This window comes from Geospiza fortis, unplaced genomic scaffold (assembly GCF_000277835.1).
Source record: "Geospiza fortis unplaced genomic scaffold, GeoFor_1.0 scaffold662, whole genome shotgun sequence".
Lineage (NCBI taxonomy): Eukaryota > Metazoa > Chordata > Aves > Passeriformes > Thraupidae > Geospiza > Geospiza fortis.
This window is the reverse complement of record NW_005054450.1, coordinates 507,426-519,749: the sequence shown is the minus strand read 5'-3', so window position 1 is coordinate 519,749 and position 12,324 is coordinate 507,426. Positions and strand designations below refer to the sequence as shown.

The window sequence follows — 12,324 nt, the reverse complement described above, 5'->3', positions numbered from 1 at the left end:
GGCCCCGCGGCATCACCTCCGGGGCCGGCAGCATCCCTGTGCCCTCCTCCCCTGTCCTCTGCCAAGTGCTGCCGGATCCCGTTGGAAATGGGAGATGGGGAAAGCCGCAGCTCCGGGGTGTCCCCTGCCCTCGGGGGCTCGGGGCTGGCAGCTGAAGGGCACGGGGAGAGGCGTTTTCCTTCCTGGAAACTTGTGGGACGCAGCTTTTTGGTGGCCTCTGCAGTGGCTGCCCGGGCAGAGGGCTCTCCTTGAACCTCAGCATCGCTGTGCTGCTGGAGCCGGAGCTGGAGCTGGAGCTGGAGCTGGAGCTGGAGCCGGAGCTGGAGCTGGTCCTGCAGCTCAGGCCAGGCTGGCAGCTGGGCTGGTTCTGCTGGCTGAGCAAAACCTCCCTCTCCGGGGAGCAAAACCCTGCACCTCGGCAGGGAAGGAGAGGGTGGCTGTCCCTGGCTGTCCCTGGCTGTCCCTGCGCTGTGCCAGCCCGCAGGAGCTGTGGCCTTGCTTTGGTGGCTCTCTGTGCAGGGTGCCAGCTCTGCTGTCACTTCCTGCTGTCCCACAGCATTATTCCGGGGGGCTCTGCATTGCTGGAGCTGATTCTGGGGTGATTCAGCAACACGTGGATGTTTCTGGGTGCCTTTAGTGTTTGGTGCTGGTTTTGTTACAGGTTTGGTGTTTTGGGGTTCCCTGGTGCTGGTTTTGTTACAGGTTTGGTGTTCTGGGGTTCACTGGTGCTGGTTTGTTACAGGTTTGGTGTTTTGGGATTCCCTGGTGCTGGTTTTGTTACAGGTTTGGTGTTCTGGGGTTCACTGACCCCTCAGGGATGAAAACCTTTTGGTTTCCATCCCTGCAGCCAAAGCAAACCCCATTCCCTCTGCACCCCGAGTTTCTCCCCTGGCCCGTGAACATCTGCTGGAAATCCTTTATTCAGCAGAGCAGTGAGTAAGACCCGGGGAGATGTTGGGTGTAGAGATCCGAGTTTCCTTCCTGGGCACTGAGTGATTAATGAATCACAGCAGAGAGCAGCTAATTCAGAGCGCACCAGGAGCTGGCAGGCGGATCCGGCACCTGCTCCCTTGGCTCGGGAGCCCAGCATCCAAAGGGAGCAGCTCCCGAGCATCTCGGGGGGCTGGGGTGCTCCCCGTGCCTGCTGCCAGCCCAGGGCAGCTTGCTGGGGAGGGCACTGGGAGGGCTTTGTTGTGCCAGCACAGACAGTGACCATCTGCCCTGCTCCCTTGTGCCAGCCTGGCTCTCTGGGGACGGCCTGGAAATCAGAGCAGGCATCCTCTGAAGGCTGCAGAGCTGCTGGGGAGCTGCTCTGGGCCCTGCTTTGCTCCATGTCATGAACAGCCATGTGCAGATCTGCTGGGGAGCTGCTCTGGGCCCTGCTTTGCTCCATGTCATGAACAGCCATCTCCAGATCTGCTGGGGAGCTGCTCTGGGCACTGCTTTGCTCCATGTCATGAACAGCCATCTCCAGATCTGCTGGGGAGCTGCTCTGGGCCCTGCTTTGCTCCATGTCATGAACAGCCATGTGCAGATCTGCTGGGGAGCTGCTCTGGGCCCTGCTTTGCTCCATGTCATGAACAGCCATGTGCAGATCTGCTGGGGAGCTGCTCTGGGCCCTGCTTTGCTCCATGTCATGAACAGCCATGTGCAGATCTGCTGGGGAGCTGCTCTGGGCCCTGCTTTGCTCCATGTCATGAACAGCCATGTGCAGATCTGCTGGGGAGCTGCTCTGGGCCCTGCTTTGCTCCATGTCATGAACAGCCATGTGCAGATCTGCTGGGGAGCTGCTCTGGGCCCTGCTTTGCTCCATGTCATGAACAGCCATGTGCAGATCTGCTGGGGAGCTGCTCTGGGCCCTGCTTTGCTCCATGTCATGAACAGCCATGTGCAGATCTGCTGGGGAGCTGCTCTGGGCCCTGCTTTGCTCCATGTCATGAACAGCCATGTGCAGATCTGCTGGGGAGCTGCTCTGGGCCCTGCTTTGCTCCATGTCATGAACAGCCATGTGCAGATCTGCTGGGGAGCTGCTCTGGGCCCTGCTTTGCTCCATGTCATGAACAGCCATGTGCAGATCTGCTGGGGAGCTGCTCTGGGCCCTGCTTTGCTCCATGTCATGAACAGCCATGTGCAGATCTGCTGGGGAGCTGCTCTGGGCCCTGCTTTGCTCCATGTCATGAACAGCCATGTGCAGAGCTGCTGGGGAGCTGTTCTGGGCACTGCTTTGCTCCATGTCAGGAACAGCCATGTGCAGAGCTGCTGGGGAGCTGTTCTGGGCCCATTTTTGCTCCATGTCATGAACAGCCATGTGCAGATCTGCTGGGGAACTGCTCTGGGCACTGCTCTGCTCCATGTCATGAACAGCCATGTGCAGATCTGCTGGGGAGCTGCTCTGGGCCCATTTTTGCTCCATGTCATGAACAGCCATCTCCAGAGCTGCTGGGGAACTGCTCTGGGCCCTGCTCTGCTCCATGTCATGAACAGCCATGTGCAGAGCTGCTGGGGAACTGCTCTGGGCCCTGCTCTGCTCCATGTCAGGCTCAGCAGCTCCAGAACTCGAGCAGCCCCACTGAAGCCCCAGTGCTGCCTCCTGGATCTGGGCACAGCCTGGGTTTGGGAGGCCTGCGAGGCTCCATCTGCTCTGCCTGGGCTGCTGCAACCATCCCTGACGGATGTGGCTCCTCAGGGACAGGAATTTGAGCTCCTGCAGCTGCAGTTCCCAAGGGCTGGGGCCTGCTGGCCTTGGCAGGCTCTCATTGTGCCAGTGAGCTCAAGGCCGTGGTGTCACATAGCTCCGTGTTTGGGGATGTGGCCTGTGCTGCTGCTGGCCGCGAGATGGGAGGGAATCCTTTTGTCTCCTGGCTTGGAAAGACTTTCCCACTGCTCCACAGAAGGTCAGAGCTGGTTCAGAGCAGGAGGTGCAGAGCTGGGCTGGTCTCTGTTGGCTGGAGGAGGCTTTGGGAGCCATCCCTGCCCGTGGTGTGAGAGGGCTGAGCCAGCAATGCCCACTGCTGACCTCCTGGTTTGGAGAGGCAGCAGGATTATTTCACATCTGTAAAATTCAGAATTATTTCATGTCTGTAAAATTCAGAATGATTTCATTCTGTAAAATTCAGAATGATTTCATTCTATAAAAGATCTCCCTGCCTGTTTGCAGCCAGCAGATCCGAGTGCATTTTCCTGCTTTCCCTGCTGCTGCCTCATGTCACGGAGTTATCCTTCCCTTTAGAGGCCAGGTGTGTCTCCTGCTGAGCCTCCCCAAACTGATGCCTGTCCTGTGACAGCGGGGCACTGCTGGGCGGTGCTGGTGACCCGCTCTGAGCTGCCCACTGCCACCTGGCACAGCAGAGGGCACAGTCCCTGCGGGCAGCGAGGGTGCTGCAGACAGGGGGATCCCGGGCAGGGAGTGTGGCTGTGCCCAGCGCAGGCTCCCTGAGCGCTCTCCCCTCGTGCTTACCTGTCTGAAAATCAGCTGGGCACAGAGATTGTGTCCCAGTGCAGCCGGGCTGGGCCGGCCCTGCTGCCTGGGCAGGGCTCCTGCTGGGTGTGCCCAGGTTGGCACTGCCTGTGCCACAAACCGGCAGGGCATGAGACACAGGCTGCCCTGCTGCTGGGGACCCTGGGCAGGGGAATCAGGACATGACCCACATTTCCAGCTCCTCTCAGAGCCGCAGGGCTCGTTCTGCTCAGCTTTTGCTGTGCTTTGTGCCGGACTGTGGCAGCTGCAGTCTAGCCCGGTGCAGCTGGGGACCTGCACCTTTTGGCAGGAATCCATTTCCATTCCTTGTTCCTCCCCAACCCGCGAGTTCAGCAGTCCCAAACCTCCTCCAGTCCTGACCCTCACCACCAATTACTTGAAAATGACCCAAATGTTGGCGCAGATGCCTCGGAATCCCTCAAGCATGGAGCCTTGCTTGGAGCTGCAAGACAAAAGCTGAGTTTGGAGGTGGCTGAAGGAAGAGCTGCTGCCTGGGGGAGGTGAGGACAAGGTTGTGGGCACCGAGATGAGGATGCTGAGGATGCCCTTCATCCCTCTGATATGTGAGAATGTCCCAGGGCATCGAGCCTCTGCCTCCTGCTCCCTCCTGTCACTTTCTGAGGTGACTGAGAGCAGCTTGGAGCTTCCAAACAAAACTCCCCAGGGAATAACGAGGAGCTAGGCTTTAATTAGGAGAGACTGGTGATTGCACCAGGGCCCAGGGAGGGGCTGAGAGGCTGTGGCCAGGTCAGTGTGCTGAGAGCCCCTCTTGCCTGGAGGCAGCAGTGTCTCTGTGCCTGGAGCTGGCAGCTGAGTGCAGCTTTTCCCTGTCCTCCCCACCCCCTTGCCGAGGCTCCACATCCTCCCTGGCAGCTTGTCACTTCTCTGCAGATGTCTAGACAGGAGGATTCAGTGCGTGTCAGTTATGCCTAATTCATGAAAAAAATAAAATAAAATAAAAAAAGCCCCAGCCCTCCTGGGAGCTGGGGATTCTCAGTCCTGCAGACTCAGCGCTGTCTGTGCTGCCCTGCCCTGCCTTGAGGCAGCACATCCATGCCAGGGAGCTGCAGGAGCAGCAGGGGACGGAGGATATGAGCTTTGGAGGGGTTCTTAGGGCCGGGCTGTGCTCCTTGTCCCTGCTGCTCACCCCATTTGTGTGTTCTCGTGTCCCCACCGAGGGCTTCCAGCTTCCCTGGCACTGCCAGCTCCCCAGTTCCTGCTGCCTCCCAAAGGCAGGGCTGGTTCCAGGAGGGACAGCTCCCTTGCTGCCACTTCCATCCAAAATCTCAGCCCTGGCCTCTGCACAGGTGCAGAACTCTGCCCTGGGGAGCAGTGAGGATCTGCAGCTCAGAGCAGCTCAGAGCATCCCCTTGCTCCCTGTGCTCCTTGCCAGCCCTGGCTCTCCCAGGCTGAGCTCACAATGAGCTGGAGCTGCTGGTGCTGCCAGTGCCTGCTGGAGCTCCCTGGGTGCAGGCTGGGGAAGGACTGAACCCCAGAGCGTTTCGTTCTCTGTGTCAGTGGCGCTGGTGTGACACATCCTGCTGGGGACAGCTGCCTGGATTCAGTGCCTGCTTGGCATCTGGCTCCTGGGCAGGCACAGCTGAATGGTTCCCGTCCTCTCTGCCTGGGTTTTTTGTGGGGAAGGGAGCAGGAAAGGTGGCAATGCAATTTTGTAATGAATTTATTTTGTAATAAATTTATTTTGTAATAAATTTATTTTGTAATAAATTGCAAAATAGAAATTATTTTTATAATTGCAAAATAGAAATTATTATTATTTCCCTCTGGAAGAAGGAATAATTTGGGATATCCCAGTTTGAGGGGTGAGGACAGTGCAGATCTGCTGTGGCTGTGCAAACAGCCCTTGATTATTGATGGAAGAACGCTGCTGCACTGTGATCCTGTCCCTCCCCAGGGATCCAAGCTTCTGCTCCATCCCAGGGGGGGTTTGGCTGTGCCATTTTGGAGGGCCCTGCCCTGGCTGCAGCCCTGGAGGGGGGCCTGGCCCCACGGTGCCACCTGGCAGAGCTGTTGGTGCTGCTGTGGCACGCTGGGCTCCAGCTGGGTGCCACCGAGGGCACTGAGTGCCACTGAGTGCCAGCGAGGGCTTTGTGCCCTCCCCAGAGGCAGCCCTGGCGTGGGAGCTGCAGGGCTGTGCACAAACAGCTGGTTTTGCAGCAGGGACGAGGCACAAAGGGGTGGGCACGCACGGAGGGGGTGGGTTGGAGCCTGGCTGCACGGCAGGCCGAGGGCAGGGGCTGTGCCCTGCTCCCTGTCCCTGCCATGGGAGCAGCTGCAGAGGATGTGGCCCTGCTGCCTGCCAGCCCTGCTGCCAGACACAGAGTCCCCACGCAGGCTGCCCACAAAAAGCCATTCTGCAGGGCCCTCCTGGGAAAGGGCAGCTCGGAGCCTCTCCCTGGAGGATGCTCTGTTTATTGCTCAGCACACTTCTTTTCACCCCCAGCAAAATATGGTGTTTTTGTGTGCCGAGAACAGGCCTCCCTTTGGGCAGGGATCATTTGCATTAATTAACAGAGCTGTTATGCACGGCCACACTCTGGCGCAGAGGAGCCAAACAAACGCTTCCTTTTCTTGTTTTTTGGGGTTTTTTTTTGTGCCACAAGCTCAGAGTTATTCCAGGGGAGGCAGCACATCCGTCCCAGCCCGTGGGGACACGTGCAGTGCTGCTGCTGCTGCCCACAGAATGGGTTGGTGCTGCCTTGCCCCTGTGCAGCCCTGACACTGCTGCTCTGTCCCTGTGCTGCTCCCCATTAGTGACAGCCCACAGACCCTCCTTTCCTGGGAATGGGGTTTTACCAGGGAAATGAGGGATGTTTGGTGCTGCCAGCGAGGTGGCACGGGGCACAGGGAGCAGGCTCAGGGTCTCTAGCTGCTCACAGTGACCCCAAGCAATGTTCAAAGTCTCTCTTCCCAGCCTGAGCGCTTGAAGAAGGAGTCGGAACTCTTCAGTTCTCGGTCTCAAGGTTGTTTATTGTTTCTTATCTATAAAATTCTTTCTCCTGCCCTGCCAAGGTCCATCCAGCAGGACAGTTCCAGGCACTCTGCCTGCCCCAGGGCAGTGTTATGTCTTTATACTAAAAACTACATGTACAATGTTTACAATTATTTCCCAATACCTATCACCTGTGTTAGACAGTGAGCTTCTACTCTAAACCAACCCAAAAGTGCCACCATCACAGCAGGAGATGGAGGCCAAGAAGAAGAAGGAGAAAGGCTGGACATGCCCAGATCCCTCCATCTTGCCCCTTGAACCCCCATTCTAAAAACCCCAAAATTTAATTTTTCACCCCGTGATAACTTCACTATCATTCTACTTAATTTGTCATGGTTTGCTGATCTTCATCTAAGGCTGGTAATTTGCTCCATGGCTCATAATCCACCCCACAGGTGTTTTGGGCTCTGTGCCTGCCCCTCTGGAGCCCAGGTAGGGATGTGAATAACAAAAACCCTGCTTTCTGCAGGCACCTCAGCCAGCAGATGGGAATTAGGAGATGGGGTGTCCCGGGGATGCTGCAGCTTCCCAAAATGGGATGTGGGAGCACAGGACCACACTCCTGGGCTCTTCCCTGGTGCCCAGGGCACGGTGCCACCCTGGTGTCCCTGCTGGGAGGCCCCAGCAGGCCCTGCCTGTGCCAGGGGCAGCAGGGACCCCGCGGCACCCGGGTGATGCCAGCAGCAAAGGGCGCTGCAGGCTTTTCTCCCCGCGCAGGAAACCAAAAGATGTTTATTCATCTTTTCATCCTCCCCCAGCCTCTGTACGTGCTACAACTGCTCCATAAAAAGGCAGGAGCGGGCTGCAGCCGCGGCTGAGCAGGCTCAGGATGCTGCTTTGCTATTTTTGGGCTCGGCAGGGTGATGATGGAGGTGTGCAGGAGCGGGGGCCGAGGGGATCCTCTCGCCGCGGGGATGCGGGGGCAGCTGGCAGCCTCGGGATGGGTTCAAGCTGTTTTTGTCCCTGCTGCTGCCTCCCCCTCCTTCCTCCTGCTGCTCAGTCATCCCCTGCTCGCCCCCCCAGCTCTGGCACAGAGGCAGCCAAAGGCCTTGTGCATGCAAACAGCAGCAGGGGGAGGAAATCTCTGCGTGAATAAATGTTCCTTGATCAGGCAGGGTTTGTTTTCCTAGAAGCACTGAATGGTTTGGGTTGGAAGGGAGTGTGAAAAATCATCTGGTTCCGTGGGCAGGGACAGCTTCCACCATGCCAGGGGGCTCTGAGCTGCATCCAGCCTGGCCTGGGCTGCAGGGGCAGCCACAGCTTCTCTGGGAAATCCATTGCAGGGCCTCCCCACCCTCGCAGGGAAGAATTCCTTCCCCATATGGAACCTGAATTTCCCCTCTTTGTTTGAAGCAGATGACATTTCCCCAGCAGGGCCTGGTCAGAGCTGTCAGGATCGCTGCCAGCACAGGGTGCTTGAGCTGTGGTGGCTCCCACAGGGATCACCCAGGGCTGCAGCCTGGATTGATGCCTTAAGTTTGAGCTTTCATATCTTCCACATTCTGTGCTGCATTGGTGTGTGACTCTGAACTTCATATAAAGTGTTAGCAGGTTCTCCTCACAGCTCAGGCACACAGAACAATCCTTTTCCAGCCCCAGAACCAAGCTGCAGCTCCAGGCCCAAAAAGTGCAAACAGGGAATGGAGGAGAGCAGCCTGGGAGGGTGGGACTGCATAGCCTGGAGCTGGAATTGGACAATGAACCCCAATACGGACATGGACCAAAACTTATAAAAGTGTGAAAACTCGTGACTGAGTCCATCTTGGATCCACCTTGGGTCCATCTTGGATCCTTTCTGGGTCTATCTTGTGTCCATCTTGGGTGCCTTTTGGATCCACCTTGGGTCCACCTTGTGCCCATCTTGGTTCTGTTTTGGATCCACCTTGGATCCACCTTGGCTGTGGCTCTTCCCCTGCCCAAGGCGACTCCTTTGAAGCCCATTTACCAAATCCCCCCGTTTCCCCTGTACCCCTGTCCATCCTCCAGCTCCCGTCGCGATGTTAACCCTTTGTTTGCCCCTTTGGCAGAGGCGGGGGGGGGGGGCTGCCCCCGTGCCCGCCGCAGCCATGGAGGGGGCAGTGCAGCTGCTGAACCGCGACGGGCACAGCATCTCCCACAACTCCAAGCGCCACTACCACGACGCCTTCGTGTGCATGAACCGCATGAGGCAGCGGGGGCTGCTCTGCGACATCGTCCTGCACGTGGCCACCAAGGAGATCAAGGCCCACAAGGTGGTGCTGGCGTCGTGCAGCCCCTACTTCCACGCCATGTTCACAAGCAAGTAGAGTCCTCTCTTCCCCAGGGACAGGCTGGCAGCTCTCCCCTCTCCAAATCCCCTCCCCGGCTCTGTCCCTTTCCCTGTTCTCACTGCCCTGCCCTTTCATGTGTCAGTTCTGTGGGCAAGAATATTCCTCATTTCACTGCCCTCCCTGAGTCCCTTTGCCCGTGTGCAGGATCCTGGTGTCCCCCTCCTGCACAAGATCCTGCCCAAATCCCCTCTCTGCTCAAATCCCCTCCCAGTTCTCGCTTTCATGTGTCAGTTCTGTCAGCAAGAACAGGAATATTCCTCATTTCACTGCCTTCCCTGAGTCCCTTTGCCCATGTGCAGGATCCTGGTGTCCCCTGTCCTGCAGACCTGCCCCCCAATCCCTAGAGCTGGGCAGGAAACCTTCCAGAAACAAACCACTTGTTCCATGCATGGTTTAATCCTCCATTTCCCTCCCTTCCCTGATTCCCTTTGCCCACAGCTCCATGCCCAGGATCCTGGTGTCCCTCCCTGCCCAGGATCCTGGTGTCCCTCTGCCCAGGATCCTGGTCCCCGTTCCCCAGAGCTGGACAGAAATCCTCCCTGGGCTGGGATGCAGAGGTGGATGCAGCTGGTTCCACGCATCCTCCTGTGGTGGAGCAGCCCTGCTGGGGGGTTTTTGCTCATTTTGGGTGTCCTTTGGCCCAGATGAGATGAGTGAGAGCCGGCAGACCCATGTGACGCTGCACGACATCGACCCGCAGGCGCTGGAGCAGCTGGTGCAGTACGCCTACACGGCTGAGATCGTGGTGGGAGAGGGGAACGTGCAGGTAGGAGCTGTTCCCCCTTCTCCACAGAGCTGTTCTGTTCCACATTTTCCTCCTGGGACCCCTCTCTCCCGCTCAGCACTGCCAGCTGTGCCTGTGGTGGCAGCTGGGGCTGGCAGTGCTCAGGGAGTTGAGCTGCTTCCCTTCCCAGAGGTGGCTCCTCAAAGCTCTGTGCAGTTCCCAGCCCTGTTCCTGAGCACCTGCCCTTCTCCTGGCCCTGGGGGTGTTACAGGTGTCCTCCCCAGCTGTTCTTCACCTTAGAAAGCAGGAGTGCTCTGTCCTTTCTGCGCCTGGAGGTGCTCACTAAACCTGCTCTGCTTGTGCCTCGCAGTGGGACGAGGGTGAAAATCGTTTCCTTGCCCTGGGAACTCCCTTTTGCCCCATTCTTTTCCACTCTGCCAGACCCTTCTCCCTGCTGCCAGCCTGCTTCAGCTCAATGGTGTGAGGGATGCTTGCTGCAAGTTCCTGCTCAGCCAGCTGGACCCCTCCAACTGCCTGGGCATCCGGGGCTTTGCTGACACCCACTCCTGCAGCGACCTGCTCAAGTCTGCCCACAAGTACGTCCTCCAGCACTTCGTGGAGGTGTCCAAGACAGAGGAGTTCATGTTGCTGCCCCTAAAACAGGTGAGGCCTGTGGTGGTGTTCTCAGGGGTCCCAGGATGAGGGAAGAGACGAGAATGTTGACTCCATGAAAAGACACCATTGCCACGATAGAGACTACACACCGTAAGGGAAAGATGAAATAATAATGAAAACTGAGCTATAAACAGCAAAGATCAACCCTTGTACCTTTTGCATCATGGTCTAGCAAGAAAAACCAAGCAAACCCGAAACCCAAGCGAGCTCCTTAGGAGCAGCTGTTATTGAGCGAACCCGCCTCTTTCAGAAGGCTTGATTTATTATTTTATGATATATATTCTATTAAAACTATACTAAAAGAATAGAAGAAAGGATTTCATCAGAAGGCTAGCTAAGAATAGAAAAAGAAATTATAACAAAGGCTGGTGACCGACCGAGAGAGTCCAGACAGCTGGACTGTGATTGGCCATTCATTAGAAACAACCACATGAGACCAATCACAGATGCACCTGTTGCATTCCACAGCAGCAGATAACCATTGTTTGCATTTTGTTCCTGAGGCCTCTCAGCTCCTCAGGAGGAAACATCCTAAGGAAAGGAGCAATTCCCAGTCCTTGCTGTGTGGGGATCAGGGTCAGACACCTCCCCTCACCCATCCCCGGGGCAGGGGGAGGGTGACAGTGAGGGGAGGGTCACATCTGCCCCTGCTGCAGCTCTGCAGCCCTTGGCAGGTGAAGGGACAGTTCTGGGAGCAGCCAGGGCGGCTGGGTCTGTCCCAGGAAATATGGAAGGGACGAATGCCAGCAGAGTCATCTCCCTGCTGCCGCTGCCAGCGACATCAGGGAGAACTGTCAGGCATTGCAGCAGCCTCAGCCACAGTGAGGGGAAAAGAAGAGCCAGGGAGGATGGTCAGAGATGTCCCCACAAAGCTGCACCTGCTGCTTTTGGGGCACCCAGTTGCTGTTTGGAACCCGCAGCACGTCCAGGAGGCAGAGCTGTGCCCCTGGCACTGCTGTTCACTGTGCTGGGAGCTGGGAATGCCTCCACAGCGAGCAGCTCTGCCCTCCCCTGCCCGCCCTGCAGGTGCTGGACCTCATCTCCAGCGACAGCCTCAACGTGCCCTCGGAGGAGGAGGTGTACAGGGCTGTGCTCAGCTGGGTCAAACACGACGTGGACAGCAGGAGACAGCACGTGCCCAGGGTGAGCGTGCTGGCAACGGGCTGAGACTGGGCTGGGAAAGGGGAGTGGGCTGGGAAGGGGCTGAGAGTGGGCTGGGAAAGGGGAGTGGGCTGGGAAGGGGCTGAGAGTGGGCTGGGAAGGGGGCTGGTTGTGCCCACCATCTCCGAGTGCCCGGGCTGGAGGAAGCTGCAGGACAGGGCAGGAGCAGCAGGTCCCTGTCCTACCACTCCCAGTGCAGGTTGGAAGGGACCTTAAATCCCATCTCATTCCACCCCCTGCCATGGACAGGGACACCTTTGGCTATCCCAGGCTGCTCCAAGCTGTCCCTGAACACTCCAGGGATGGGGCAGCCCCAGGAGTTTCTCCCTGATCGCAGCTGTCCCCTTTCAGTGCCCCTGTCCCATGCCCTGCTCTGCTGTCCCCCCCAGCTGATGAAGTGCGTGCGGCTGCCCCTGCTGAGCCGGGATTTCCTGATGAGCCACGTGGACACGGAGCTGCTGGTGCGGCACCACTCGGAGTGCAAGGACCTGCTGATCGAGGCGCTCAAGTACCACCTGATGCCCGAGCAGAGAGGGGTGCTGGGCAACAGCCGCACGCGGCCGCGCCGCTGCGAGGGCGCCAGCACCGTGCTCTTCGCTGTGGGTACGGCCCTGCTGCCCCAATCCCTGCCCCAATCCCTGCCCCAATCCCTGCCCCAATCCCTGCCCCACATCCCTGCCCCAGTCCCTGCCCCAGTCTCTGCCCCAGTCCCTGCCCCAATCCCTGCCCCATCCCATTGGGTTTGGGCTGTGTTTGCTCCCCTCAGCTCTCGGGTCTCTAGCTGCTCAGAGTGGCACCAAGGTGTGTTAGAAAGTCTCTTTTCGCAGCCTGGCAGTTGAAGAAGGAGTCAGAGCTCTTAATTTCTCTGTCTCAAGGTTGTTTATTGTATCTGATCTATAAAATTCTTTCTTCTGTCCAACCAAGCTCTGCTCAGCAGGACAGTTCCAGGCACTCTGCCTGCCCC

At 57.8% G+C, this 12,324-nt stretch overlaps 2 protein-coding genes across 3 annotated transcripts in view; one reads left to right on the top strand and one right to left on the bottom strand.

The window, feature by feature from the left end:
• The window catches only part of NOC2L (NOC2 like nucleolar associated transcriptional repressor), a 25,513-nt gene extending 23,085 nt beyond the window's left edge, over nucleotides 1-2,428 (bottom strand). Inside the window, exon 1 of the mRNA XM_005427708.3 lies at nucleotides 1,329-2,428. Within this exon, the coding sequence (XP_005427765.2) occupies nucleotides 1,329-2,428 (1,100 nt within the window). The remainder of the gene's footprint in view (nucleotides 1-1,328) is intronic.
• A 6,107-nt stretch (nucleotides 2,429-8,535) lies between these two features.
• KLHL17 (kelch like family member 17) overlaps nucleotides 8,536-12,324 on the top strand; it is a 13,371-nt gene continuing 9,582 nt past the window's right edge. The window contains exons 1-5 of one of the 2 annotated variants that reach the window (XM_005427681.2): nucleotides 8,536-8,768; nucleotides 9,445-9,566; nucleotides 9,966-10,187; nucleotides 11,226-11,342; nucleotides 11,750-11,963. In XM_005427681.2, the coding sequence (XP_005427738.1) occupies nucleotides 8,558-8,768; nucleotides 9,445-9,566; nucleotides 9,966-10,187; nucleotides 11,226-11,342; nucleotides 11,750-11,963 (886 nt within the window). In that variant the 5' untranslated portion in view covers nucleotides 8,536-8,557. The remainder of the gene's footprint in view (nucleotides 8,769-9,444; nucleotides 9,567-9,965; nucleotides 10,188-11,225; nucleotides 11,343-11,749; nucleotides 11,964-12,324) is intronic. The other variant, XM_031062560.1, reaches the window with a different exon arrangement.